This window comes from Sorex araneus, chromosome 4 (assembly GCF_027595985.1).
Source record: "Sorex araneus isolate mSorAra2 chromosome 4, mSorAra2.pri, whole genome shotgun sequence".
NCBI classification, from domain to species: Eukaryota; Metazoa; Chordata; class Mammalia; order Eulipotyphla; family Soricidae; genus Sorex; species Sorex araneus.
Genome location: NC_073305.1, coordinates 194,246,807 through 194,271,976, shown reverse-complemented (window position 1 = coordinate 194,271,976; position 25,170 = coordinate 194,246,807). Strand labels below are relative to the sequence as shown.

Below are 25,170 nucleotides of genomic sequence, written 5' to 3'. Positions count from 1 at the left end.
TGCTTGTGATGGTCATCCATCATGTCCTGCCCTGGTTGAGTGTCCACTGCTCAGGGTTCCATTTACTCAAGGCCACAGCTGGTTGGCATCTCTGTGGGTGTCAGTTTTAGGCTCTTAACAACTGTAGTTCTGGTCATTCTGCCACATACTACTGTGTGTGTGTGTGTGTGTGTGTGTGTGTGTGTGTGTGTGTGTGTGTGTGTGTGTTTTTCATTTGGGACAAAATTGCCAGATCTTCATTTTTTAATTTTTAGTTTAAAAGGATTTCCTATTCTGCTGTTGATACATTGATTTGAAAATGTTGATGCTGTGTCAGGTTTTCTTCCTAATGCCGGAGCATGGACCAGGGAGCGGGAGGCTTTTCTTCCTGGGAGCACCTCACCCCCTTGCTCTCCTAACTGGGCCAACTCCAAACTTCAGTTGCTTATTTATTTATTTTATAAGTTAGTTGACAATATTTGATTACATTTGATATTCAGACACCAATCCCACCACCATTACACCTTCCCACCAACAAATTCGGATGTTTCCATCCCAGACCCCAATCCTTGTCCCAAAACACAACCGAAAGAATATATTTTGTATTGTCTGTTTTGAAGAACTGCTGAACGTGCTTACAAAAGATGTTCACATAGGAAACAATGTGAAGATTGTTCTATTTTGGCAGGAGCCATTAAGACATTCTATAGGATATCACTAACGTGGTTAAAGTTTGGGTGATGTGAGCTTTGGTATATATATCGGAAAATATGTATATATGCATATGTATATATTTCCCTCTATGATTTGTTACCTACTATCTGAACCCCATCAAATATAGTTTGGTAATTATGGAGAATGGGTAGGGAGTGTCTTATGATTGTGGCCACACAGTCCAGGAGTATGTTCACTCATGTGAGGCTTGGCCCTAGTGGGTGGGGGAGTGGCTAGAGCATGGTGGTGGTAGGATTGTGGAGATTGGCTGCCAGGGCTGAGTCCCTTGGGGTGGGGAGGGCTCTCACCCACCTGCCCCTCCCCCCGGCACTCTGAGTAAAAACAGCTGGCGCAGAGTCCGGTGGCATGGCTATGGGGGCCTCATTTTATGCTCCTTTCCAGGAGAAGCAGCCGTGTGGTTTCTGAGCTTCAGTTTTTCTCCACTAAATGGAGCAAAGTGATGTTACCCGGGCTTACACTGGGACGTGGAAGATAGCTAAGTAATCACGGACGATTTTGTTTAAAAAGATGCAGGATAATGCCATGCAAACCTTCAGTCCCGTAGAATCCAGGCGAGGTAAAGGAAGACACTGCAAGGGGCTTTGTTTGCGAGCTTGTTGGCCTGTGCAGGGTGTTGCCAGTGCCCTCCTGCCCAAGCTCTGTGCTGACCTCTGAGGTTTAGGTGACTTTTCTCCATATTAAATTAATAACGATTCCTTCGTCAGCTCGGCAACAGAGAAATGTTGATAGAACTTTGCTTGCTGTTATTGATTACTTTTGGGGGGATGGTGGGGATGGGAGGAAGTAGGGATCATGTGTGGCCAGGGTTCAAACCTGGGTCTTCTGCCTGTGAGAACAAGCATTCCACCCCATCTCTGGTGCTCGCTCTCCCTTTCCTGTTCCAGGTTTGTCTGATTACCAGGTTGTAGCTTAGTTTACTTATTTCTAGCTTGCTTTCCGTGAGTGGCCGTAGGCGGGCAGGCCACGGTGTCTGTGTTTTGGGGCATCCCTCCTAACTGGATTATTCCTGTTCATGAAGCGAAGTTTGAATCGAGTTTCTGTCCCTGAGTCTGTGCTAGTCCAGCCTGGGGGGTTGGGGGGGGGGGGTGGTTTGGGCTAACAGGGATTCATTCTGGGCTCCTGCGCTGTGCCAGGTGCAGTGGCATGTGCGGTCACTCGAGCTGCCGGGTGTTCACCGCAGCTTTGGTTGGGCAGCTGCTGTGTCTGAAGCCGGTGTCCTCGGCACTGGGGCAGGCGCCGAGCGCAGCAGCAAGTGGCCTGGCCCCACTGAGAGGAAGTGAGATGCACAGAGCCACAGAGCCACCACCGGGGAGAAGCTCTGGGGAGCCCAGGAAGGTCCCCTCTGCGTCCGGAGAGACTCCTGCTGCCGGGCCAGTGCTGGGGTGACGAAGCATTCTCACTGCAGTGGGTCTGTGAACGGGGAGTGACAGCAGAGGCACGGCTCTGAGGGACTGATGGCTTTTGAATAGAACTTTGCATCTTTCTCTAAGGAAAATCTGGATTGTGCTTCAGTCTAAACAAGGAATTTCTGTGGCATCGCCCTGACCTGATGTGCCTCCATTCTGCCCGGATAGGTGAGACACGTCCTGCGGCGCTCAGTTCAGGCCGACTCGTGCTCTGGAGATGAGAGTGTTCTTGTCAGAGATATTAGCTGAGAGACTTCTCTTCAGAGAGGGCTGCTGGTCTTTAACACTGGGGAGAGATGAAAAGTCACCGACAGTAGCTTTAGAAACGCTTCCTGGGAGGCCTGCCGTGCTTCTTCCTGGAGTCCTTGGTGGCCAGCCCTCAGCAGCCTCAGGAGTTACGCCTCAGGATGTAAATCCAACTGTTCACTAATGAGGGCTTTGTCTACCCACAGCCAGCGCTTCAAGAGCCTCCAGACTTTCTTTCTTGGCTTTTGACATGCACTTTATTTCTCCTTCCTGGAATGTTGCCTCTGGATTGAAACTGCAGGGGAATATTTTCCCTCCTTAGTAGCAGCCGGGTTCCTTAAGAAATGGCACGAATTGGGCTGGGCTTGAAGCTCAGAGGTAGAGTACTTGACTCGCCTGTGTGTGGTTTTCACCCCTGACACTGCAAGTGTGAAAATAAAAGCGTGAATTTGTGTGAGGGTGTGCAGTGACAGAGTATATGCAAAACTACAGGTCCTGGATTTCTGGAGTGTAGAATGGTTCACCACAGAAATTCATTCATTCATCCATCCACTCATCCCATCTATCCATTCACTCACCCATCCATCCATTCATCCATCCATCCATCCGTTCACTTATTCATTCATCTATTCATTCATCTGTGTATTCATTCATCTGTCCATCCATCCATCCACTGATCCGTCCACCCATCCGTCCATCCATTCATGCATGTGTTTGTTCATTGGCTTCTGCCAACATTGACTGAGCCCTGGATTTATGCCAACCCTGGGATCCTTGCATCGTCTGCCTTCTGGGTATATGAGTGAGGAGTTCATTTCCAAATAGAAGGTGGGCTCCTAATTCATTTGCTCAGGAAACGTTTTAGGGTAGCCTGTGCGTGGGGTACCACACTGGCTCTGGGGACATGGCGACGCAGCCCTTGGTCCAGTATCGTTTGTAGGGGGCGACAGACGGGAAGTATTAAAAAGTAGATGATTTTGTTTAAGCTGTGATCATGTCCGGGGGATTGAAAATGTGGTGTGGCCCCTGAGCTTTCCTGGGTCTTTACTGGGCCTTACTCATTCGCCCTAGCAAGGGAGCCAGCTTCTGAGACTCCCAGGCCAGTTGCCGACCATGTTTGCCGCCTGGGGACATTGGGACAGGTGTGTGGGGTGGGCTGAGCACTGCCTGAGGAACATGGCAGCATTTTCTGCCACAGCAGCACTGCCTGTCACCCCAGGCTTGGGGGTATGAGCCGAACTGTCATTTGGCTTTTGTTGGGGGCCCCTCCCAGTGGGCTCAGGCTGCAGCACCTGATTGGCCAGGACTGTGGAGCCTGATTGGCCCGGACCCAGCCCGCCGAGTTCTCTCCTGGCCGCTCCTTCACCCTCTCGGCATCAGAAGCTTCTCAAGATTTTGTTGTTTGTGTTTTAGACAAAAACTTTGATAGATGAAGCTCTGATACTCACAACTTAGGCAGGTGCTTGGAAACCATTTTCTCCCCGAATGGAGCCTCGACTGGGGGGTGATTTCCCATGAATACGGGGAGAGGCAGTTCTCCAGGGTGAAGACTGGGTAGGAGGGTTTCGAATCCATTGATCTAACTGAAATGTGATTTTCTTCTTCACGAAAACTTGAGAATTTCGTGAATCGTTTTGAGAAGGGGCAGCTGAGGGAGGTGTGAGCACGGACACTTCCCAGGGCGGCAGGCGTCTGCACTGGCCCCTCGATGGCTTTGAAGGACTTTCCACGTGTCCTCCTGGTGTCCTGGTAGAGGGGGACGGCAGGCTGGCCCTGACTGCCCTGGGCGCTTAGCTCTAGCTTTGGTTTTAATAAACGTCCATGTCCTCCAGCGAGCAGCTCCCGGACACTCACAGGTCACTGCTTCTCTCTGTGGCCCCCTGTGGCCACCAGTGCACTAGAGTCCAGCAGAGCCTGGTCTGAACACTGAGTTGGAGAGGGGTCAGCGCCCATGCGGAGAGGGTGGAGCACTACTCTGAGGGCTTTTGGAGCTGTCTGGGGCAGCTGCGGAGCGGGGAGGCACTACGTCACGCCACATCACTAACCGGGCACCCCGGCTCAGGGGGCTGCCTCAGGGCTGAGGAGCACTGGTAAGTGCTGATCTTCAGCGCCTTATAGTCCCCAGAGCACTGTACCAGGAGCACCAGCCAAATACAGTTATCTCCATTTTTTACATTTTGTTTATTTTTAGTTTGGGGGCCAAATGTGGTGTTCCGGGCTTACTCCTGGCTCTGTGCTCAGGGATCACTCATGCTGGTGTTTTGGGGTCCATGTGAGGTGCTTCCCACCAACCGTGGGCCAGCTCTTTGCAGGGCAAAAGGCTTATCCCTGGACTGTTTTCCCAGCCTCACTTAAAAACTCCATTTCATTATGGGATCTTTTAGTTTCATCTCTTGGTTGCCAGGGATCAAACCTCTGGCCTCACACAAGCCTGTGGCAGGGCAGTGCTGTATCCTTGAGCCACTCCCTGGGCCCGAAGGAGGCATCTCAGCATTGACACGAACGTGCCGACACCTGAACACAGGATTCGCTTTTAAAATCAGTTTGCTCCGTTTTAGTAAAAGCCACACTAGCTTGATCTGAACTTTCCCTTTTGGCACCAGTGACAGTGTAACCCGAGGGGCCTTTGGGAGAGCCAGGCCTGAAGGAGGCTCCCCTGTGGGTGTGGACCCTGGAGCACCCGCCTGGCAGGATTTCCTCACCCGCGCCGGAGGGTGGTGCGCCAGCTGCCCTGAGCGCAGAGCTGAGGAGAGGCCCGTGCGCCAGCGGGGGTGCTGCCACGCTCGGGCTTGGGGGCGAGCAGTGGGAGGCGGCGAGGTTCATGCAGGCGAGGGGGAAGATGGCACTTGGTGGCGTCGGGAAGAGAGCAGGAAGAATCAGTCTTGCCTCGGGGAGTGTTGACAGGAGGGAGAACATTCCTAGGTGGGTGTAATCAAATGCCAAGTCCGTGTTGTCACATGTCTCAGGAGTGGGCGAGACCAGTGGGTTGCTGATGGCGGCTGGGGTGGGGGTGGGGGCTGATGGAGAAGCTGCGTTTCCGTAGTCAGGCGTCCGCTTTCCACGAGCTTCCAGATGCTTATCCTCTCTCTCCAGGAGCAGGAACTGGAACACGAGCAGGGACAGAGGGAAGCGGCTGTGTGGGGTCTCCACGATGGGGTGCCCACCCGCTTTGTCCCTCGATGTACCCCAGAACCTCGGGTTGAGTCTTGGCCATGCGTAGGCATGCAGGACGCGTGGTGACCAAGGACAGAGGGGCAGTGTGTGCGGGATGGCCCGTGCCCCCTGGAGGGACCAAGCAGGACCCCACGCGGTGAACCAGACTCTAGCCCAAGGGACCCTCGCACAAAACCAGGCCTGTTCTCTCCGTGCGGACACTTGGGGGCCTTCTCCACGCGCAATGCCGAATGGAAACACCGCCTACCTCGCCCGCCCAAGCAGACTCGGCGCAGCCATGCCTGAGAGCAGAGGCAAGGGGAAGGGGTGGGGAACGGGGGCCCTGCAGAGCGACACGGGACGGCTGCAGCTGGCTCAGGAAGCGGCTCCTGGAGAGTGTCAGGGGTGAGAGGACAGGGCGCCATTGGGGGCACAACAAGATGGCTGAGGCGAAGGAAGAAAGTGAATAGCTTTCCTGTGTCGGGAGCTGTAAAGAGAGAAACGTCCCCATTCTCAAAACCAGCCCAAAGCGAGACGCGGAAGAGTAAACAGTGAGAAATGTGGGATATTTGCATGAGATTCTTTCAAATCCCACCTAATGGTATTAAAGAATTTGGTAAATGTGCTGTTCAGGAAACAGAATATTCAATACTGTTAAGAAGTCTGCCTCACCTTTGTGAAGTAACGTTCTGGGGGGGCCACTCCTGGCGGTGCTCAGGGGGTGCTCGGGGGTGCTCCACACCTTGGTGCTTGGGGGATGCTGCACTCTGAGGGAGCTCGGAATATGCTCCATCCGGGGGGTGCTCAGGGGTTGCTGCATTCCTGGCGGTGCTTGGGACCTTAAGCAGTTTTGGGGATGGAACCAGATCAGCCAGGAACAAGTGTCGTAACCCCTTTGCTATCTTCCTTGTTTGCGAAAAATGCATTTAACTTGCTCAGATGATTCTCAAGTTCAGCGAGAAAAATAAGCCTATGAGATTAGTCAGAAACATGCTAAAGAAGAGTATGCATTACTTTTGTAATTAGAGAAACAAGAAAGAAAACCTCAACAGGAGCTGTAACAAATGATCGTCTTGATACAAGAAAGAAGCTGTGTCTGTGTAAGGGTTTCTGTTGGAAAAGAAGGCTATAAAGGAAGAACTAGTACAATAAAGAAAAGATAAGAGGGAGTACAGTGAACAGCTATATACAGCAAATTAACAACTTAGGTGAAACTAAGGAATTCTAGAAAGATACAGATCACTAAAACTGGTAGAAGATCTCAAAAATCTGAGTAGACAAATCAAAAATTCAACAGGTTAGTCACTGAAAACACTTCCTACAGAGAAGTGCTGGAGAAGGATGGTGCTGTAAAATGGGTCATGGGGATGGTTGTGCCACAGCACACGGGGCTGTGGCCTCGGGGCGGAAGCGCTGGGTTTGACCCCAGTTCCAACACGAAGTACCACGTCTGTCTATGAGTTAGTGTCTTCGTAAAGCTGTTGCATAAATAGATACAAAGCCAAAATTTTGCAGAACAGTCACTGTCACTGTCATCCCATTGCTCATCGATTTGCTCGAGCGGGCACCAGTAACGTCTCCATTGTGAGACTTGTTACTGTTTTTTTCGGGGGGGAGGTCACACCCGGCGTTGCATAGGGGTTACTCCTGGTTCATGCACTCAGGAATTACCCCTGGCAGTGCTCAGGGGACCATATGAGATGCTGGGAATCGAACCCAGGTTGGCCGCATGCAAGGCAAACACCCTACCCCCTGTACTATTGCTCCAGCCCCTTGTTACTGTTTTTGGCATATCGAATATGCCACAGGTAGCCTGCCAGGCTCTGTCGTGCGGGTGGGATACTCTTCGGTAGCTTGCCGGGCTCTCCAAGAGGGTGGAGGAATCAAACCCGGGTCAGCCGAGTGCAAGGCAAGCACCCTACCCGCTGTGCTTGCTATCGCCTTGCACGCAGCCGACCCGGGTTTGATTCCTCCGCCCCTCTCAGAGAGCCCGGCTAGCTACCAAGAGTATCTTGCCCGCACGGCAGAGGCTGGCAAGCTACAATGCAGAACAGTATATTTTTTAAAACTATGCTTATAAGACATAATGGTTTTAAGAAACAAACCATGGTGGACTATAAAAAGGCACATTGGTGGACTTTCCATGGAGTGCAACATTAACCATGTAATATCTAGTGAAAAAAGTTTCCTGACAGCAATGAATAGACCCTTTTTGATATAACAGCATTTATCACATTTTTTTCAATATTTGCTAGCATTGGCAACATTCTGTGGTGCTTTGGTGCATGCAGCCACCAGCACTTATGCAGGCACCGCCCCGACCCACTGTGCGTCATTCTTTTTTCCTTGTTAAGTTTTTTAGGTTTTCAGATTTTCAGGCTGAAACCAGCCTTCATGCTGTTACCAGCTCAGTGCTTAGGGATCACTCTGGGCTGTGTTGGGGGAGTGAGACTAGGCCTTCCACACGCAGAGCCCGCTCTCAGCCCGTTCACCCGTTTCCCTAGCCGGGTTGTGCCTTGTGACGTGTTTTGTTCTTGGTTTTGAGTCACATCCAGTGATGCTCAGGGGTTTCCTCCTGGCTCTGCAGTCAGGGATCACTCCTGGTAGTGCTTGGGGAACCATCTGGGGTGCTGGGGGTTGAACCCAGGCTGGACATGTGCAGGGCCAGCGCCCTCCCCACGGCCCTGTTGCTCCAGCTGTTCTGTGTTTCTTGGCGCATGCCCTGTGCTCTCTGGTCTCCCCGGGGCGTCCTAGTGGGGCCTCGAGGCTCCTTTTGTTCTGTGGGCTGAGTACTAAGGTTGATGCCTCAGGGCTTAATTGGAGTTGATTTCCATGTGACCCTCTGCAGCTCTCAGGTCCCATGGACAAATCCATCTGTATGTCTAAATCTTAAGTTTCATCTGAAGCATTTTGCATTTGTTGATTCTCAGTTTGAGAAAAACACTTTGGGTTTTGCTTTTGTTTTGGGGGGGCGTGTGGGGGCGGGGAGCACACCTGGTGGTGCTCAGGGCTGCTTATTTCCTGCTCTGCTTAGAGGTCACTCTTGGCCGTGCTTAGGGGACCCTGTAAATGTTGCTAGGGGCCAGCGGGCTGGGCCGGCAGGCAGCGCCTTAGCCCCTGTACTGTCTCTCCGCTAGTGGAGAAATACTTTCTGTCAGTTTTTTGTTTGGTGTGATACTAAATTTGGAAGATAATTTTCAGAATCCTTTTGTTTGCCACTGCAAACACTGAGTAGCGTCTCTGGGCTCTAACAGGATGGCACTGACTGAGTGGCTGACTAGCAGACATTCCCGCTCACGGCTCTGGGGCCGGCGGGCAGCCGGTGGGGAGGGCTCTCAGGGACTGCCCACGACTGCCCGTGTTCTCGTCCCTGGAAGCCTCCCCCGTCCCCCCAAACCTCACCGCTCCCTCACGCACTGGGGCTTGGGCGTCCTGTGACGGGAAGGAGTGGGCTGGGGCAGGGTTCAACTTGCTGTGGGAAAATATTGTCATAAATGGTGACTTCGCCTCTTTTGTTTTCTTTTAGTGTTGTGTGCCAAGAACCTTGCGAAGAAAGACTTCTTCAGTAAGTAAACTTCCGTGGTTTATTTTTCTTCTAGATTCTTACTGTTCGTGTTCATGTAGTTGTAAGTGATGAGCGGATACAAGCCCTGGGGTTTGTCGCCTCCAGAGCCCCGCCTTTCTGTCCCTAGTCTCACAGGCTGTGTTTCCCACTCGCGCAGGCGCTGCCAGAGGCCTCTCAGCTCCAAGGCACAGGAACGCCGTGCCCGTTCTCTCCCCGGCCACGCGCGCGTTCTCTGGGCCCAGGGGGCACTGCGTTCTGCTGAGTGGAAAGTTCTCAGCTCCCTGTAAAGTAGCTTGGGCTTGAGAACAACTTGTCATGGGTTTTTGTTGCTGCTTTTTAAATCACACTGGCTCAACCCCAGGTGGATGCCTGAGGCAGAAGCCCTAAGTACAGCCAGGAGTGGGCCTAAAAGGATGCTGCTAACCCACGCCCCCCCCAACCCCCCAAAAAAAAATCCCACCAGAAAGACCTAGAAGGGCCAGGGAGATGGCTCTGAAGACTGGGGGACGCCGAGCTTGACTCCAGCATGCCAGGTGCCCCCACAGACATGCTGCCCCGAGCAGTCTCCGAGCTCGGCTGAGGATGCGCTGTCCCTGCCCGGGCCGGGGCTTGACGGGGCTGGAGTGGAGGCGCAGGGCCGGGCTGCCTCCCAGCCTTCCCTCGCTTCACCCACACTTTGCTAGTCAGCAGCTTTACAGATCTACACCTGGCAAGTACTGGCCTCCTTGGGAAGAGGATCCCCCAGGACGAGTGACCCGATTTCTGGGGATTCTTCTTCGTTAGAAACTAGAGACATGAATCACGGACACCTCTGCCCATTTAAGGAGCCATGTTAGAGTCAGAAAATGAGAATTTGCGCTTTTTGTTTTCTCCCCTGTAAAGACCCGAGAGAGATGTCCTACGAAACCTTCTTTCTGAGGAAGCTCAATAGAAATGACTTAGTGTATTTCTGTGAGCGACCGGAGCAGAGCGCCCTGACGGGGAGGTGGGCTGGACACAGGGAACCTCTTGTCCCCAGTGCGTGGAGCCCCACTGTGGCAGGCGCAGACCCGTGACAGGCCCTCTTGGCCTTCTCTAGGGCTCCCGGACCCTTTCGCAAAGATCGTGGTGGACGGATCTGGGCAGTGCCACTCGACAGACACTGTGAAAAACACATTGGACCCGAAGTGGAACCAGCACTACGATCTGTGAGTGGGATTTTCTACAAGGCATCCGGGGGCAGCAGGGAAGTGGGGAGCAAGCTATAAAGAGAAGCGCTTCATTGAGAAAAGGTAGTTAAGTTACTTTTGATAAAAAGATGTGTACTCACTGCCTCATCTAAAGTTTGGGGCGAGAGGTAGTCCCAGGGCTAGTGCCGGGCCTTCCATGCGCTGGGCCACACAGCCCCTGAGCACCACTGCCGTGGCCCAGCTGCCCTCATGGAAACTAATCACATTTGGCAGTGGCATCGTTTTATGACTTATTTCTGTCACACTGATTCTCATTTGCACTTGAAAAGGGCCAGAGAACATGTCCTTGCTCTGTTTCAGCAAAGCCCTAAACCTGCTTGTAGAGTCTTTATGTTAAACATGTATCATCATTATTACTGAACATATTAAGTATATACTTACCTATAATTTAAGTAAAATGTTAGATTAGGTCCATTCCCGTTGATTTAAAAAATTTGGAGGGAGGGGGATGGGAGCAGTAGCACAGCGGGTTGTGTGTTTGCCTTGTACGCAGGCAACCTGGGTTCAATCCCTGGCATCCCATATGGTCCCCCAAGCACCACCAGGAGTAATTCCTGAGCTCAGAGCCAGGAGTAACCCCTCAGCATCGCAGAGTATGGCCCAAAAAGCAAAAAAAATTTGGTACAAATGCACTTTCTGGAGACAGAATAAAATTGGGTGTGACTGATATAATAAGCCTCTGCAGCATCATTTTCTTACATCCGTCCCTGATGCGCACAGTGGGCCTGTGGGCTGTGCATAGACCCAGTTGCAGACTAGTGTTCTCTGTATGCCTGTTGGTCGTGTCATGATCATGCAACTGTCGACATAGAGAAAATCTCCCTTACAAGATTACCATCGGGTGGCTTCCTGCAGCGCTTCACAGGTAACCCAGTGTCCTCCTGCCACGGAATTGAGTAGCTGTGTATGCCTCAAGTGCTGACTACTGTGGGAGATTGAGCCACCGCCTTTACAAGGGCTTCCGTACCCACACTCAGATGACACCTGTGGGTTTCCCAACTCACATGCATTTAAAGATGCGCTTACATGTTGCTTTCAGATACGTTGGGAAAACTGATTCTATAACCATCAGCGTGTGGAACCACAAGAAAATTCACAAGAAGCAGGGAGCTGGCTTCCTGGGCTGCGTGCGGCTGCTGTCCAACGCCATCAGCAGGTTGAAGGACACCGGATGTAAGAACCACGTGCCCTCTGCCTCTTAATGCAACTGAAGAAGGCTTACGAGGCATCATTTTTCACTTGAATCCACAATTCCTGCCTTCCTCCCTAGTTCCCATTGCCCTGGGTTAAGTTTTGAATTGTTTGTTTGCAGACCAGCGTTTGGATCTATGCAAACTAAATCCCTCAGATACTGATGCAGTTCGTGGCCAAATAGTGGGTAAGAACCTTCTCGTCTGTATAAAGAGATGCTTTGCAGTACTGAGCATTCGGCTCCTCGTCACCGAGGAGACACTTGGGTAGCAACAGCAGCAGGACCCAGAGGCCGAGCTATGCGCGGGGCCATGTCTTACGTCCCGAGCAGTCTTGTCTGGTTGTGCTTTTGCTGTTTTACGAAGTTCTCCTTATCTTCTCACCCAGAGTTGGGTTGAACTGGTTAGGGTACAATCTGCAGCTTAGGAATATCGTTCAGTGTAATTCATAACATTATATTATATTCCGATACAAATAATAAGCACTGTGGCCACAAACGCGAGAGTCGAGAAACAATTTCTTTGAGAAGATCCAGTTTTAAACTCTGTGTAATGTTTTGTAGGAGGATTAGATTGTTCAAGATCAAGAAATGTGCTGATGTTGGCAGGGGGATTCCTAGAGCATGAGGATTTAGGTACCCAAATCTGCCAGGTGTTGTCTTGGGTCTTTGGCATGATCAAGCCGGAGAAGGAAACGGTGGGAGACAACCTGAGAACGACCCTAATGACAAGCCCTCCCGCTGCTTCTTTCTGTGCTCCTGTCAGAGCTCTTCTGTCTGTGATTCTGTCTTTCTCCATAGTGGGGTGTGCCAGGCCGGGGAAGGTGATGGAAGTAACTCCAGGAGTGGCTTTTTGTACCTAGTAGGGATGGAGTAAACATTCAGGTCTAGACTCAGCAGATCCCCAGCGTGCTCTCTGTCCTTAGCAAGCACAAAAGTAGGAAAGTAGGTGCCTTAGAGCAAGCCATCACCGTCCTGCTGTTTCCCAGAGAGCAGGAGACCCCAGCCCCTCCTCCCCCATCTAGAAGGACTGGCACACAGGGGTGCAGCAGCTGGGTAACTGCGTCATACTTGGAGTCACAAGAAAGTGGGTGTGTGTGCGTGTGCCCACGCCTGGTGGTAGCTGCGTTCCTGCCAGGCTCACCGTGGCACTCTGTGCCACCGGGGTGACGCGAGGTGTTCTCTCCCGCTGCAGTCAGTTTACAGACGCGCGACAGGCTGGGCGCCGGAGGCTCCGTGGTGGACTGCCGTGGACTCCTGGAGGATGAAGGGTACGTAAGCATCGCCGGCAGCCCTGCTGGGGGTGGGGAGCGGGCCCCAAAGATCCCAGCTGAAGAAGGCCAGTTGGCCCGAGAGGGAGTCCAGCCGCAGAAGTTCGAACCCTTAAAAAACTTAAAACGCACGAACCCATAGACACGTGTGGGGACACGTGTCCAGCCCTGCCCCTCGGGAGCAGGCGCCTCCCGCCACGGCTCCTCGGGCCCGGTGGATGGGCGATTGTCTGCCGTGACCAGCTGACCACAGCCTCTGGACAGTCCAGGGGACAGTGCTGTGTGTTCCCCTCCTGCCCCCGCCCAGAATAGTGGGGGGTGTCACCCCGTGTCCTAGTGGACATGTTAGGAGGACGACCCCGGGAGGAAGCGCCTGTAATTTGGGAACAGGAGAAACGTAGGAGCAGAGCTGCCCCGCGGGCTGTGGCCTTGTCTGCGTCCCAGTGATGCGACTGGCCGGAAATAGCTGGCCAGCGGTGGGAGTGCGGCTTAGGCAGTACTGCACCTTTTGAAAGGTGTGATGATGAGACCCCTTCAGAGGGGCGGGGAGCCCGGCTGCTGCTGCAGGGGACTCCGGAATGGTGTGCTCCGGGCACGGCCTGGCCTCTGTTGGCCTGTGCTGAGGTACTTGCAGGTGGATGCTGGGGGTAGAGTGTCCCGGTGGGCAGGACGCTGGGCGGCTGCAGTCATGTCGTGGGTACATCTTCAATGGCACTTGCCCTGGGGGTGGGTGCGGGGACACATGCTCTCTGCTGGGACAGCCGCTGCCCAGGAACAGCCTCTGAGTGTCCCTCCCGCAGAGGGCAGAGGGGCTGTCTGGGCAACTCTGCAGTTGTCTTCAGAGTTGGCGGGTGGCGTGGGGACCGGGTTTCACCTGGGCAAGGGCACTGCTGGCAGGCCAGGCCGGCCTTCAGGAGAGTGCTGCCCCTCCCGGCACATGGAGCGAGTGCCCACTTGTGCCCTGCTTGCTTCTAGGACCGTGTGTGAGGACTCGGGCCCGGGCCGGCCGCTCAGCTGCTTCCTGGAGGAGCCGGCGCCCTACACAGACGGGCCTGGGGCCGCGGCCGGCGCGGGGGGCTGCAGGCTCGTGGGATCCCCCAGTCAGGACCAGAGACTGCTGACCCAGCGGCTGCGGAATCCTGAGGTCCGGGGGTCCCTCCAGACGCCTCAGAACCGGCCACATGGTCACCAGTCGCCAGAACTGCCTGAAGGCTATGGTGAGAGAAAGCTGGGTGTGGCCTTGTCTGCTAGGCTCCCCTGGGGACTGGGGCTCCCCCTCCTGACTGCCCCTGAGCTGTGTCCACTCCCTGCAGAGCAGAGAACCACGGTGCAGGGCCAGGTCTACTTCCTGCACACGCAGACGGGCGTGAGCACGTGGCACGACCCCCGGATCCCCAGGTAGGCCCTCGATGGGGGCGGGGGTGGCGTCGCAGTGCACTGGAAAAGATGTCTATCACGGGGTCTCTTAGCTCTCAGGAGGAGGTCCCTGACCAGAGTCCTCCTGGAAGACTGCCGGCTGTAGGGGACCTCTGTGGGCCGGAGCAGGGACACCTGGGAGTGGGGGGGGGACAAAAGTCCGACTTTTTTTAGTGTGCTACATTTCCCATAGCAAAGAAGTCACGAGGGATGTGAAGACTGTCCCTTTCCTCTACTGGCCCTGCTGCCCCAGCCCTAAGGCACCATCCCTGGGGGTGGCATGGGGTGGTAGTGAAGCTGAGCCCCGGCCAGAGGCCCCTTTTCTGGTGCCTTGGGTTTTGCTTTGCTTTTCCATTGTAACTCTTTCATTTTAGAATAGCATTTTGTAGTAATGCATATTTCATTTTTACTCATAATATTTTTTCATAATTTTTAAAAAATCTGAGATTAAGCTTCCTGTCTTTCATTTTCTAAGCCTTGTTGAACTTACGGTTTAGTCTCTAAACTTAGATGGAAATACTACCTGCAGAGGAGTGAGGCATCTCTTTAGTACCCACGGTCAGGAACTGCAGCACTGGGGCCGGAGCCATAGCACAGCAGGTAGGGCGTTTGCCTTGCACACGGCCAACCTGGGTTCAGTTCCCGGCATCCCATATCATGCCCCAAGCACCACCAGGAGTGATTCCTGACTGCAGAGCCGGAGTAAGGCCTGAGCGAGCATTGCTGGGTGTGACCCAAAAAGCAAAAAACAGCAACAGCAGCAGCAAAAACCAGCCAGCACTGGGGCTGACTGGGGAGGCACGTTGGTCAGCCGTCAGTTCCCACACTGCTCTGGCCGGAGGGAAAGAACAGTGCAGCACCTCGGGTGGGAGCACTTCCTTCACAGGTCAGCCCGAAAGTGCAAAGGCCCAGCTGTGGCCTCGCTGCTTAGGATCAAGAAGTCAGGCCTGTCCCCGTCGCTGGACGCCGGCCTGTGTGCCTGGGAGCTTTGGAATAGAGAAACTTCCCACCTCAAGGGCCGAGTGTGCGGCGACCGTCCCTCTCCCATGAGGGGCCCTGGGTGCTCCTTGCTGAAGGGTCATCTGGGCCCCACTCTCAGAGGGACCAAGCTCTGTCTTCTGTCTCTCGGCAGGGACCTGAACAGCGTCAACTGCGCCGAGCTGGGGCCACTGCCGCCGGGCTGGGAGGTCCGGAGCACCGTGTCCGGGCGCATCTACTTCGTGGACCACAATAACCGGACCACGCAGTTCACAGACCCACGCCTGCACCACATCATGAAGTAAGGCTCCGCCGCGCACAGCCGACATTCTGGGTCTGGAGAGGGGTCAGGGTGTGAGTGGCATTTGCAGAGCCTGAGTCCTGGGCCTGATCTTTGGGATTCTGCTTCTGAGTGGGCTGAGAAATGCCCGGGCAGGAGAGGAGGGCAGGTAGCCCGTCTGGTGCGCGGACACTGGCCCCCCTGACGGAGCTTCCCTGCCACCAGCTGCCAAGGCCCCCCCGACACCCTCTCAGAACCGGGGTCTCCTCCATTGCCCGCCTCTCTGGACACGTTTCCATGTGGGGCGAGGTCCCGCAGGAGGGCGGGGGTGGCCCCAATGCTTGAGTGCGTGTCTTGCTGGGGCGTCCGGCTCTGGCTCCCGGCATCCTCACCCGCCCCCAGCGCCGCTAGGTCTGGGCGCCCCCTGCACGGCTGATCTGGCAGAGTTTCTGTGTGGGAGTTCTGTCACGACCCCCCTCGGCTCCCTGGCGGGAGGGCATCACCTATGGCTGTGGGGGCTGACGGGCTGTCGTTCAGTCACCAGTGCCAACTCAAGGAGCCCAGCCAGCCGCTGCCGCTGCCCAGCGAGGGCTCCATGGAGGACGAGGAGCTCCCTGCCCAGCGATACGAGCGGGATCTGGTCCAGAAGCTGAAGGTGCTCCGGCACGAGCTCTCGCTGCAGCAGCCCCAGGCCGGCCACTGCCGCATCGAAGTGTCCAGAGAAGAGATATTTGAGGTATGGACCGAGCAGCTCGCGGCAGGGTGGGCGGCCGTGGCCTCCCCTGGGGGAGTCACAGGTGTCCATGACCAGGGCATGCGCTTCCCAGGGCCCCCAGCCCCACCCCGGTGGGAGGGACGGGGCAAAGCCGGGAGCAGGAGTCTGTGCGGTGGCTGAGCTGCTCCAGCCACTGCCTCGCGCCCCGGGGCTCCTCCCGCATCTGCAAATAGAGGGAGAGAGGGGATCGATGGTGCCTGGGAAGGGGGTTCCCTCTGTGCCCCCACGGCAGGCCGGAGCCTCCTGTCCCCAAAGGCCTGTCCTCAGGAAGGACAACTCTGAGTTAAGTCTCCAGTGGGCAGGGCCGCTGCTGTACTGCACAGAGGAGGAGCCAGGCTCCGGGCTGACAGGGCTGTCATGTCCCCCTGCCTTCTTGCAGGACATGGCGGGGATGAACTGTGCACACTGAAAGCACCAAGAGGTGCCTCAGTGCCGTCACACCCAAACCTGCAGCACCATGGCCCTTGTGGTGTTGGTCTGAGCCACCGGCCTCTGGTTTGGTGAATGTTCTAGTCTCCCTCTTTCGCCTCCCGCCTCACTGGGTATCGTGGGATTTTTCACTCCAGGTAGGAAGCAGGCTCAGGATTCCCCGACTGCCCAGAGCCTGTAGTGGTGCCCAGTGCCATGGCCCTGCTGACGTGCTCTTGGCTCTCAGGACGCTGAGCATGGCTGGGCCCTGTCCCGGCCGCCCAGAGGATGCGCAGCCACTTGCTGATGCTGTGCTTTCCCACGCAGGAGTCTTACCGCCAGATCATGAAGATGCGGCCCAAAGACCTGAAGAAGCGGCTCATGGTCAAGTTCCGTGGCGAGGAGGGCTTAGACTACGGGGGTGTGGCCAGGTGAGGCTCGGACACACCACTCCTGCTGGGGTGCACCCCCACACCTCCTGATCTGCACTCCAGCCACCCCCCCACTGCAGAGGAAGGCCGCCTGCCGGCACTGGCCATATTTATGTCAAATTCTGGTGCAAATGATTTGAAAAAGTGTTGCAGGGGCCGGAGCAATCGTACATCAGCTTGGGCACTTGTCCTGCACGTGGCCGACCCGGGTTTGATCCCCGGCATCCCACATGGTCCTCTGAGCACATCCAGGAGTAATTAATTCCTGAGTGCAGGGCCAGGAGTAAGCCCTGAACATCGCCGGGTGTGACCTAGAAAGCCCCCCTCCTCCAGAGACACACAGTGTAGCAGCCAGAAGCTTCCTTGCACGGTGAGAATGGCGTCCTCACTCAGTTCCCAGTGCCTGCGGCACAGCCCTGACGGGGCACTGACTGTCCTGGTCCCAGTTCCCCCTTGCCGGAGGTGCTTAGCTCACGTCTCCTGCCGGTCAGGGCCCTCTCTGCCTCTCTCGTTCTCTCGGGACATCTCCACCTGGGGACAGTCTTGTCCCCGGGCCCCCTCTCCTTGCCCTTCCCTCTCCCACCTCTGGCATTGTGAGATACTCGATCCTGTGGACTGAGGTTGCAGGTTTATGTTGTCTCTGGGCCCAGGTTTCCCCAGGTCTCCAGGATTGGTCGTCGGTGCATAGCTGGCCCAGCACCAGCCACCGTCGTATCAGTTGAAGGATGAGGGGACATCTGTGACCCTGCCTTATTATCCTTTGGGCCCAGAGACAGTGCAGCAGGAAGGGCGTTTGTCTGGCACGTGGCCAACCTCAGTTCAGTCCCCAGCACCTGTGGACGTAGCCCCCACACCATTAATAATTTGTCTTTTGAGCAAATTTTTATTTTCCCAAGAATTTTGCCATCTACCTCCAGGCTTTGTTTTAGCTGTAAGTGTTCTGGCCCTTGTGAGATGGGTCCCCTGCGCCTCCCCCATGCTCTCGTGTCCACCCCTTCCCCCCACCTGGTCGCTGGTCCATGTGTGCCGGCCGAGCCCCACGCACCCTGCACTCTGAGATGAGCTCGGGCGTGACTGCCTCGGGCAGGAGAGTGGGAGACGAGGCTTCCAGGTGTGCAGGCTTGAGGATGTCTTCATTTGCCACGTTCTTAGGCTTCCAGGAGGAAACACTTTCCCTCAGCACCGTGAAGGCCCCGCCGCCTCCCCCTGCTTCCGTCCCCTCTGCCCTTTGGGGTGGCTGCCGCCTGTCCTCTCTCATCCGAGCGTCCTCGTGGCCAGGCTCTTCTGCCGGGGCTCCACCCATGCTCACGCTGGCCCCACGGTGCCCGAGGCCACTTCCTCCACTCGGCTGTGCTCGAGGCAGCAAAGTGTACCCAGAAGCTTCAAGAACAGCACGGCCGCTGCCCGTGTCTGCCTGCTCTGGGGACGCTTCCTTCTCCCGCTCTCCCGTGCGGCCTCCCCTGGCCGGGTCCCCCTCTCGGCCCTAAACCTGGTCATCAGCTGCCTCTCCACCCCGTGTGACCATCTCGAGCTTCTGCTCCCCATCCCGACCTCTGCCTGCTGCTGGCCGCCTCAGAACAGAGCCTCTTGTCACCCGTGTCCGCAGAAATCCCACGCCTTGCTCTGTCCTCCCCTCCTGGACTGGCCTCCCTGACCGCAGCTGTCCCACTCGTCCCGCCCTGCCCCTCCTGGTTCCTAGTGGGCCCAGTGCAAGACCCCGGGGACATACGTGTGCAGCTGCTGCCCTCCGGTGCCGCCGTACTCTGCCCACCCATCCTGCGGCGCTCAGCTTCTTACCGCTGCCCCCTCCTGGCAGCTCCTCAGCTCACTCTCCCGGGCGCCGCTGTTTTCTTGGCGTTTTTGAAAAACAGCCTTTGAGGGCTGGGCTGTGGCTCAGCCATCGAGCCCGTGTTTTCACGGCAGGGGCCCTGGCTGTCTGCGTCCCCAGCTGCCCTCACACGTTCGAGGGACGGGCGAGCACACAGCACTGTGACCCAGAGACCCCTGGGGTGCCGTCAGCTCAAGCACATTCAAAGTATCTCACTGGTTCGGGTCCAGGCTGGACGTTTCTCCATCATCCTGGAGTAAATCAAACAGAGAGAGATGCCAGGGCCTGGGGTGCCGGGCTGCCTCCCCTCCCTTCCCCTCCCCTCTCCTCTCCCCCCATAGCTCTGGTGGTGACAGGGCCTGTGTCCTGGCCAGCTCAGTCGTGTCCCTTTGTCCAATCTGGCTGCTTCGGTTGGCGCCTCTGCTTTTCCCGACAGCCCACGGCTGCGTGAAGCCGGCGGCTGTGGAGCACGATTATCTCCTGGCCCGGGCGGGAGCTGCCGCCGTTCCATTTCCGCACGGAGGACCTGGGTGTGGCTCAGGGCCCGGCGCTGCTGCCGGAGGGTGTCTCCAGGCCGACACTCTCGTACAGTCAGCGCTGCCCTCACCTCTGCATGTCCACCTGGAGTCTCCTCACTGCCTGTCGAGGCCATGGCAGGTGCTGCAGCTTTCACAGAAATGGTTCTTCTCGGAGGGGATGCGGCCTCTACAGCATGGGGTGAACTGAAGTCTGAGTTCGGGGGCGCTTTGCCGTTGACCCCAGGTGTCCCCTCTCCGTGGAGCCGGGCGGGTCACTCAGTCTCTCGTCCCAGCCTTACCATCCTTTGTGTATGTTTGTACAGTTCTTGGTCAAATCATTTGCATTTTTGGTTATTCTATTTTTTTTTTTAATTCTGTGCCTCTTCTACTTGAAAGAGCAAGATTCTAGAATCAAAGGGGACTCTGCTATGTAATGAGATTTAGCTTAACAGGATGAGAACGCGCTATTTGGAGGGGAGTTTGAGGAAAACATATTTGAATTCTGGCCTCAGTGTGCTCAGGACACGTTGGCCCGTGGGGCCTCATAGAGCGGCTCGTCTCCCAGTCTGTTGAGAATGGTTCGGCCCCTCCCCACTTTTTTTTTTTTTGCTTTTTGGGTCACACCCAGCGTTGCACAGGGGTTACTCCTGGCTCTGCACTCAGGAACCACCCCTGGCGGTTCTCAGGGCATCATATGGGATGCTAGGAATCGAACCCGGGTCGGCCACGTGCAAGGACAACGCCCTACCCGCTGTGCTATCGCTCCAGCCCCACCTCCCCACTTTTTTTTAACAAAGTAATTCATAAAGGAATTTATGAAATAATTTATTGCTATGTATCATCGAGATTTTAAAACAATATTTTGGAATTTTAAACTAGCTTTTAAATTATACAGAGATCTGTATTGATGGTAGAAAGAGGGAGGCCAGCCCTGCCTGGAAATGGCTCTTCCTCATTAAATATTCATATCGTCCATTGAGCACTAACAGGCCAGGAGCAGAAGGAAACAAGTCGAGGCTCACTGAGAACACGCTGGCATAAACCCTCTTCATCCTCTTCCAGGCTGCACACTGTGTTTTGTGTTTGTGTAACAGACACGTTTTGGGGCTTTGCCTTTTCCATATATTTGGATTATTCCCACATCACCTGAGATTTTGCAAAGTAGCAGGAAAACCATAATGACAGGTGAACTGCAACAAGCTCCTTGCTTAGGGGGACTTCGGGTCCATTAGGTCTCAGCCCCTTGCAGCTGGGGCCGGGAAGGTGCGGTTCTCTGGGTGCTTCTTGCCAAGTCTGTGCGCGCTGAATTCTTGCACTCTCAGTGGCGCCTCTCACTGGTTCGTCTTTTAGGGTGTAGGAATAAATCCTTTTATTGAAACATAAACTCTAAATTTAGCACACATAAAATGCTTCTTTGTTGTTACTCCTAGGGAATGGCTTTATTTATTGTGTCATGAAATGTTGAACCCATATTATGGCCTCTTCCAATATTCAACGGACAATATTTACATGTTGCAAATCAACCCGGACTCGTCCATCAACCCCGTGAGTATTGACGCGGAGGCGCTTTTCACTGCGTTTTGGCCTCGCCTTTGGGGTTGATGATTTCATTCCAGTTCTAATGACCTTATGACGGGTATTGTCGGGCTGTTGTTTTCAAGGGTGACATGAGAAGTCGCGCTACTCAGGGCGCTTGACTGCCATTTGTGGACTCTGGGGTCATGACAGGACTTGTTGACAGTCTCATGTGGGTGGGCCAGGGGCTGCTCCAGCGATTCTGGGCCAGTGCAGGTGTCTGAGGCCATGCGGCTGCTCTGGTCGAGGTGCCCAGGATGGGACCAGAGAGGGCCCCTGGCCCCTGTGCGCCCCCGGGCCCTGGCAGCTGTTGGAAGCAGCAGCTCATAGATTCTGTCCTCAGAGTCAGAATTTCCAAGTGACTCCCCAGCCTTAGAAGCTGCTGCTGTAGTTGGAGGGTGTGGTGGCAAGGGGGACGAGCCCTCAGAAGGGAACCGACCCAGCACACGTTTCCTAATGTCCCGAGTGACCCCTGGAAGGAGAAACGTGAGACTTGTGACTTCCGTCCTGAACGTCAGTGGCAGCTCCTTGGGATGCTCACATTAGCTTCTTGTGAGGTCGCTGGGCCCTGGGGCACTCCTGAGTGTGGCCCATAGGGGTCACGGCTGCCTTAGCAGGCCCTCCCGGGCCACAGGCCCTGGGTTTCCTAGAAGGGCTTCTATGTTTTTATTTTGCGCCGAGACATCTGAGCAGGGCTGGTCAGGAGCACGGAAAGTGACTCCTGGGAACAGACTCGGTCCTCCCCTTTCTTCCCGTGGGCAGTGGCCGCTGGCCAGTGTCCGCTGGCCAATGTCTGCCTCTGGGCCCCAGGAAGCTTCAGGTCCACCCAGCGTATTCCCGCAGCGCACTAATGGCTCCTGGTCTCTGGCGCCCCCTGCAGGACCACCTGTCTTACTTCCATTTCGTGGGTCGGATCATGGGCCTGGCGGTGTTCCACGGCCACTACATCAACGGCGGCTTCACGGTGCCCTTCTACAAGCAGCTCCTGGGGAAGCCCATCCAGCTCTCGGACCTGGAGTCAGTGGACCCGGAGCTGCACAAGAGCCTCGTGTGGATCCTGTGAGTGTGCGGGGGCCGGGGCTGTGGGGGGAGCAGCAGCCACGGCGAGGCCCCGCCAGCCACTGAGCCTGCTGGCAGTTTGGCCAATTTTTATTTCTTCAGTTCTGGTTAGATAATCAGAGGGTGGCCGGTCGTGTGTCTAACACCGGAGTGCCTGGTCACCCCAGAAGGAATGCATGTACGCGCACACACATGCACACACGCCACTTACATACACATGCACGTGCTTAAAACTGTAATGGCTCTAGGGAAGCAGGAGGAGCGGGCGGGGCCTGGCCGTGTCCCCTTGCAGTCTGGGGTCTGGGCAGGCGTCCTCCCTTCAGAGTGGGCGGGTGGGGTAGGTGTCCCTGAGGTGACCAGCGCCCCGCGTGTGACCCGCGCATGTGTCGGGCTTGCAGGGAGAATGACATCACCCCGGTGCTCGACCACACCTTCTGTGTGGAGCATAACGCCTTCGGGAGAATTCTCCAGCACGAGCTCAAGCCCAACGGCAGGAACATCCCGGTCACCGAGGAGAACAAGAAAGAATATGTCCGGTGAGGCCCGGGGCAGGCTGCGCCCCTGCCTGGCGGGGGCACTGCCCCGCCCACGGGGTGAGAATCTGGGCTCCAGCTGGTTGCTCACACGGGAACTGACCTTGCAGGCTGTATGTGAACTGGAGGTTCATGCGGGGCATCGAGGCCCAGTTCCTGGCGCTGCAGAAGGGCTTCAACGAGCTCATCCCCCAGCACCTGCTGAAGCCCTTCGACCAGAAGGAGCTGGAGCTGATCATCGGGGGCCTGGACAAGATTGACCTGAAGGACTGGAAGGGCAACACGCGGCTGAAGCACTGCGGCGCCGACAGCGACGTGGTCCGCTGGTTCTGGCAGGCAGTTGAGGCCTTCGACGAGGAGCGGCGGGCGCGGCTGCTGCAGTTCGTCACCGGCTCCACTCGGGTCCCGCTGCAGGGCTTCAAGGCACTGCAAGGTGACGGATGTGGACGCGGGGCCACTGGCCCACCAGAGGGGGTGGGGCGGCCCCATCCCTGGCGGGTTCCCGGGGAGCCTCCACCCCACTGACCTCAGAAAGCCCCAGGGGCTGGTTTCCCGTGGCAGAACCAAGAGGGTTTCCCGGGCATGATGAAGGGCCCGAGGGCACGGGGCTCAGCAGGGCTGTTGGAGGGGCTTCCCAAAGCTCACTGAGCCCCGAGGCAGACCCCGTTCCTTCCCGGGTCCCTGTGCTTGCCGCAGCCCCGACGGAGGACGAGGCCTGGGTGGGCCGGGCCCGGGCGCTGGCCCTGAAGTGCATTAACTAGAACGTTGTCTGCAAGGCTCTACAGGCGCCGCAGGGCCGCGGCTCTTCACCATCCACCTGATCGACGCCAACACGGACAACCTGCCCAAGGCCCACACCTGGTACGCGCTCCGCCCGGGGACAGCCCCGTCCCGCTGTGGGCAGCAGGGCCCGGCCGTCAAGCACCCTGCCCCTGGGTGCCCCTCGCGCTTCTGGCGGCACAGACAGGCCCGGGCGGGACTTGGGTTGGGATGAGAATGTCTTTGAGAATGTCTTCTGTCACCTGGTTAAGGGTGACAGACACATCTCCTCTGAGATCTGATGCCGGATTCCTTCTGGGAGTTTCCCGCCACGCAGAGAGAGGGCCCCTGTGACCTGGTGTTGGGCATGCAACAGTGTAGCTTGAGGCTGCTAGTGACCCCCTCTCGCCCTCCCTCCCCCCAGCTTTAACCGGATCGACATCCCGCCCTATGAGTCCTACGAGAAGCTCTACGAGAAGCTGCTGACGGCCGTGGAGGAGACGTGCGGCTTTGCTGTCGAGTGACGCGGCCACGGGCCACCGCGGATCCAAGCTCCGTGTCCTCCCCATGGAGCTGGCTGAGCACTGGGCTTCCGGGAACCTGAGCGGAAGGGCACCGCTCCCCGGGGGCAGTGGGGGGCCGGAGATGGGCTCGGTGCTCCCACCCCCTTCCATCACCCTCCACGCGGTGCGGCCAGGGCGAGGGTTGGCTCCGTCTCCGGGAGACGGACGCCGCCTCGGGTCGCAGCCTGCCCCAGGGCTCAGCTTCCTGAGGGTCGGGGCGGGTGTGGGGCTGCCTGTTTACTCAGGGAACAGTCCCCAGGCGCCACCTCCAGGTCAGCAGCTCGCAGGCCTGCTCGAACCACAGCTGTCCAGTCAGACGCTCCTGCCCGTGCCAGCCCGGCAGGAAGCCCGCGCTTCCTCCCCCAGCCGCGCGGGAGCTTGGCCGCCCCCACAGCCCGGGTGTTTCTCTTCAGGATATCCCGGGTAGAAAGTCTCCTCGGAGAGTCCCTCTTGCTGCATCATCAACCCAGTCACAACGTTTCCCCAGCGAAACCCCCACGAAACGGAGCTTAGACAGACCAAAGCCAGCCCGGGCCCGGGCCCCGACCGGGAGGGCGGGCAGCTCCCTCTGACCTCAGCCGGCCTCGGCACCCTCACTTTGCACAGAAGTCCGAGTAGTACTTTAGCCTGCGTGGCGGCCGAGAGGCTGGGGCTGAGGCCGACCCGCTCCCGCTCACCGTGTCGCCTCCCGCGAGCCAGGCGGCCCGTGTGGTGACAGCCCTGGGAGCCGGGCGGCCGCGCAGAACCTGGAGAGCAGCAGTGCCCAGGCCTCCGGCGCCCCCAAAGAACACGGCAGCGAAGGGCCACGCCCCGGTCTGGTCTGTGCAGCCCGTCACTCCCCTTCTCCGCGCACCCCACCAGCCACCCCTCAGGGACGCCGCAGCCCTGCTCGCCCCCGTGTACCAGGAACTCGGGGGCCTCGGCCGGGGCTGCCCCGCCTTCCTGAAACATAGTATGGATTTACAAATTCGTTTATTTTTGTTTCTCAACCACTTTCTAATGTATTTTTTAATTTATTTTGTAATGTCTTGTTTTTAAGTGTTGCTGCTATCCTTGTTATTCTTCCCACTGTTTTTATTGCTGATTTATTTTGTGAAAGTTGTACACTAATGTTCTGTTTTTATGTCAAAATCAAAAGTATTTAAAGAAATACTAGTTCTATTTAATGTGGTCATGGAACCAGCTGGAAACACAAGACAAGCAGTGATTGGACAGCAGGCTGGACCCAGGGGTCAGGGTCATTTTGTTACATATGCAATAAACTCACAACTTTA

General features: G+C 56.2%; 1 protein-coding gene across 2 annotated transcripts in view; it reads left to right on the top strand.

Moving 5' to 3' along the window:
- Positions 1-25,170, top strand: part of SMURF1 (SMAD specific E3 ubiquitin protein ligase 1) — a 74,247-nt gene extending 49,077 nt beyond the window's left edge. The window contains exons 2-17 of one of the 2 annotated variants that reach the window (XM_055136247.1): positions 9,046-9,084; positions 10,163-10,271; positions 11,353-11,486; positions 11,626-11,691; positions 12,698-12,773; positions 13,749-13,990; positions 14,087-14,171; positions 15,322-15,468; positions 15,985-16,183; positions 16,958-17,061; positions 20,838-20,952; positions 21,863-22,041; positions 22,440-22,577; positions 22,685-23,007; positions 23,360-23,435; positions 23,758-25,170. In XM_055136247.1, coding sequence (XP_054992222.1) covers positions 9,046-9,084; positions 10,163-10,271; positions 11,353-11,486; positions 11,626-11,691; positions 12,698-12,773; positions 13,749-13,990; positions 14,087-14,171; positions 15,322-15,468; positions 15,985-16,183; positions 16,958-17,061; positions 20,838-20,952; positions 21,863-22,041; positions 22,440-22,577; positions 22,685-23,007; positions 23,360-23,435; positions 23,758-23,857 — 2,132 coding nt within the window. In that variant the 3' untranslated portion in view covers positions 23,858-25,170. Of the gene's footprint in view, positions 1-9,045; positions 9,085-10,162; positions 10,272-11,352; positions 11,487-11,625; positions 11,692-12,697; positions 12,774-13,748; positions 13,991-14,086; positions 14,172-15,321; positions 15,469-15,984; positions 16,184-16,957; positions 17,062-20,837; positions 20,953-21,862; positions 22,042-22,439; positions 22,578-22,684; positions 23,008-23,350; positions 23,436-23,757 lie in introns of both variants that reach the window. The other variant, XM_055136246.1, reaches the window with a different exon arrangement.